Raw genomic sequence first — 3,988 nt, 5'->3', positions numbered from 1 at the left:
TTTTGTGTAAACCATTCAGGAGTCATTAGAGAATCCATGAGTAAGCTCAGAGAAAGAATAAATAACTATAGGTCCATGCGTGCTAAATAAATTAGCTGCTTTCATCAGGGGAAAATAAGTGCTGTTCAGATTCTAGTGTTATGCCAACAATATTATACTTTGCAAGGCCAGGGAAATTTAGAATTTAATGAAACTGATATTTAGTTCTATGATTAGAACTATATACTAGAAGAAGTGGGGAATGAAAGGCTGGAGAATCTTAGAATGTATAATGTATAACTTTTACCAAAAAGGGGGCATGGAAAACCTCTGCCACAAGCCAAAAAGATGGAGTAGCTAGTTCCAGGAATTTGGCTAACTCAGAGCCTCAGGGCTCTGGTTCCTGATACCTGCTCCTCCTGACTGATCCACGATGAGGGCAGAACTAGGAATGAAGGTCTGCTGGTTTATGAGACTCTCCACCCTATCAACCGGTAGATGAAGATTACATTCCTAGAAGGAATATGTTCTCCTCCCTAACTGAATACCTTGGGTTGGGTCCCTATGAAATTTTCCACTGTTTTTATGTTCTGTTTCCTTGGGAACCCTCTCTCCACCCCCAGTTTGGGGTTTCCCTTAAATACCACTCACTTCTTGTGTCCGGGGTCGAACTCTGGCCAGCATGGTCACTAGATCGACCCCGGTACTGGTATCCCCAATAAACCTCATGTAATTGCAGCACGTTCGGTCTCCCGTGAATCACTGGGTGGTTGCGTCATCTCGAGACTTGAGTAAGGATCTCCCCAGTTCTGGGGGACTTTCAGTTGCATCAATATTATTGGTCTTTTAATACAAATCCTAAATCAAACGGGGCCTTGTGAGACACTCTGGTGAGGGACTCCTGGAAGGGGGAAATGAGTGTATGGATCAGATCAGCACTGTGAAAGGACTAGGGCTGTTCAGCCACAGAATACTTAACCTGGAGGAGACCATGGGGCAGCTGAAGAGCCCTCTGCAGCTCACTACTGTATCTGCTCTGAGTGTGGAGAAGTGTATCTGCCTGAGTCTGAACAAGTGACTTAACAAGTTCCTGTAGCTCTGAAAAATGTCCCAAGCTCCTGGAAGACAGAGCTGACACAAGGCAACTGACTCCCTCTGGTGGTAAAACCCCAGTTAATGATGTGGCACCACCCCATTGATTGGTAGTTCTGTAGTTTCTTTTTCTCAGTTCTAGCCCTCAAAGTCTTTACTTTCATTTCTCTACTAGCTCACCGGATGACCAGCATAACTGGCTGAATCCTCAGGACTTAGACTCTGGCCTGTGTTTGCTCCTCTCCACAGATTCGGGGTCTCTTGGTATCTGAAGGTGTGAGTCAATTTTTGACTGCTGAGTTTGGAGGAATGTGGAAGAAAACACAGTCTTTGCTCTGGTGAGTTTAAGTTGGAGTTGAGAAGGGGGAGGGGGTTGAGGTAAATTGCTGAGTCTTCTGCTGAGTCTTCTGGGGATGAGGAGCCAGAGAGAGGGTGGCCTTGAGGAAGACAGCTTTCATGGTCTGGAGAGGTCCAGTTAATTTTTCAAACAGACTTAAGTTTCTTTTCTAACCTTGACTCATGAGTTGCAGCATGAATCTCCAACTTCAGCAGGGACTGCTCTCCCTCCAAAGAAGTAGTACAGCCAGAGGGGTGTTTGAAAACAAAAGGTTAAGATTTCTCTGAGTAATAGTGGATTTACCCATGATTCTAAGTGCTTATTCCATAGGCTGCTTTCTCTGTGCTCTCAGAGAGTCTTCATCTCTCTGTAGCCTCCTATTAATGTACTTGTACTATGAAGCATCCTGAAGTCTGTAGGGAATTCCTAATGTCACTTAAAAACCATTACCATTGCCTCCCCTTTCCCTTGGGCCATAGGTCCTATACCTAAATCAAGATCACCCCAGGCTAATAATTTTGCATATAAAGGATGAAACAAGTAGATCCAAAGTCTAAGGACCTAATAAGACCACATCTATTTAGCTAATTGGGGTGCAGTTAATGGGCTGGAGGAGCACTTGCAAATTTTACCAGACTCTAATTTAATCCCAAGGAAAGAGACAGTGGATGTGGTGAAATGAAGACAGAAAGAGACAGAGAGAGAGAGAGAGAGAGAGAGAGAGAGAGAGAACACTAGAGGAGCACTCTATAGAAGTAACAGCTTGGTGTGAGGATTGTCAAGAGTCCATTTATCCCCTTTCCCTTTGTTTATCTTGCTTTCAATCAGTTGTGAACACCTGTTTTCTGAACATAAGAATTAACTGTCTTTACCAACATATGTTCTGAGATACTAAAATGCACATTTTAGGGTTGTCCAGTTTTTTAATGTGCCAACATCTAGGGAGTACATGTCAAATTACTTCAAATAATGCTACTTTGTAAATGAAGCCTGGGACAATTTATATGCCAGGCCTATTTGGAAAAGGACCATTTTTCCTATGGCATCAGTTCTTTGAACTCTCATTATTCTTTTTTTTTTTCATTTTTATTAGATATATTCTTCATTTACATTTCAAATATTACCCCCCATTCCTCGTTTCCCCTCCAAAAACCCCTTATCGCATCCCCCTTCACCTGTTCATCAATTCACCTACTCCTACTTCGTTGTTCTGGCATTCCCCTACACTGAGGCATCAAGTTTTCACAGGACCAAGGACCCAGTTCCTTGGGTCCTTTCTCTATATCCTCCATTGGAGACTCTATGCTCAGTCCAATGGTTGGCTGCATGCATCCACCTCTGTATTTGTCAGGCTCCTGTCAGGAAGCACTTGTTGGCATCCACAATACTGTCTGGGTTTGGTAACTGTATATGGGAGGAATTCCCAGGTGGGGCAGTCTCTGGATGACCTTTCCTTCAGTCTCTGTTCCACACATTTGTCTCTGTATCTCTTCCCATGGGCATTTTGTTCCCCCTTCTAAGAAGGACTGAAGTATCCACACTTTAGTCTTCCTTCTTCTTGAGCCTCATGTGGTCTGTGAATTGTATTTTGGGTATTCCGAGCTTCTGGGCTTATATCCTCATATAAGTGAGTGCATACCATGTATGTTCATTTGTGATTGGGTTACCTCACTCAAGATGATATTTTCTAGTTCCATCCATTTGCCTAAGAATTTCATGAAGTCATTGTTTTTAATAGCTGAGTAGTAGTCCATTTTGTAAATGTACCACATCTTCTGTATCCATTCCTCTGTTGAGGGACATCTGGGTTGTTTCCAGGTTCTGGCTCTTATGAATAAGGCTGCTATGAACATGGTGGAGCATGCATCCTTATTTCATGTTGGAGCATCTTCTGGGTATATGCCCAGGAGTGGAATAGCTGGGTCCTCTGGTAGTACTATGTCCAATTTTCTGAGGAACCACCAAACTGATTTCCAGAGGGGTTGTATCAGCTTGCAATCCCACCAGCAATGGAGGAGTATCCCTCTTTCTCCACAACCTCACCAGCATTTGCTGTCACCTGAGTTTTTGATCTTAGCCATTCTGACTGGTGTGAGGTGGAATCTCAGGATTCTTTTAATTTGTATTTCCTTGATGACTTTCCCTGATGACTAAAGATGTTGAACATTTCCTTAGGTGCTTCTCAGTCATTTGGTACTCTTCAGTGGAGAATTCTTTGTTTAGCTCTGTACCCCATTTTTTAATGGGTTATTTGTTTCTCTGGAGTCTAACTTCTTGAGTTCTTTGTATATATTGGGTATTAGCCCTGTATTGTATGTAGGGTTGGTAAAGATCTTTTCCCAAACTGTTGGTTGCCATTTTATCCTATTAAGAGTTTCCTTTGCCTTACAGAAGCTTTGCAATTTTATGAGGTCCCATTTGTCAATTCTTGATCTTCTGTTCAGGAAAGTTTCCCCTGTACACATTTGCTCAAGGCTCTTCCCACTTTTTTTTTCTATTAGGTTCATCACTAGAAACTCTCATCATTCTTAAAGAAACAGTTTTACATGCTAGAGTTCAACTACACAGGGAAAAGACCAC

The 3,988-nt window shown here is 42.6% G+C and overlaps 1 protein-coding gene across 2 annotated transcripts in view; it reads left to right on the top strand.

Moving 5' to 3' along the window:
• The first annotated feature begins 1,229 nt into the window (after window positions 1–1,229).
• The window catches only part of LOC116068538 (tripartite motif-containing protein 30A-like), a 29,331-nt gene continuing 26,572 nt past the window's right edge, over window positions 1,230–3,988 (top strand). For both annotated transcript variants that reach the window (XM_031338209.1, XM_031338208.1), the window contains exon 1: window positions 1,230–1,409. In XM_031338209.1, coding sequence (XP_031194069.1) covers window positions 1,381–1,409 — 29 coding nt within the window. In that variant the 5' untranslated portion in view covers window positions 1,230–1,380. The remainder of the gene's footprint in view (window positions 1,410–3,988) is intronic.

This window comes from Mastomys coucha, unplaced genomic scaffold, assembly GCF_008632895.1.
Source record: "Mastomys coucha isolate ucsf_1 unplaced genomic scaffold, UCSF_Mcou_1 pScaffold22, whole genome shotgun sequence".
Taxonomy (NCBI): Eukaryota; Metazoa; Chordata; class Mammalia; order Rodentia; family Muridae; genus Mastomys; species Mastomys coucha.
This window is presented reverse-complemented; position numbering and strand designations above follow the sequence as displayed.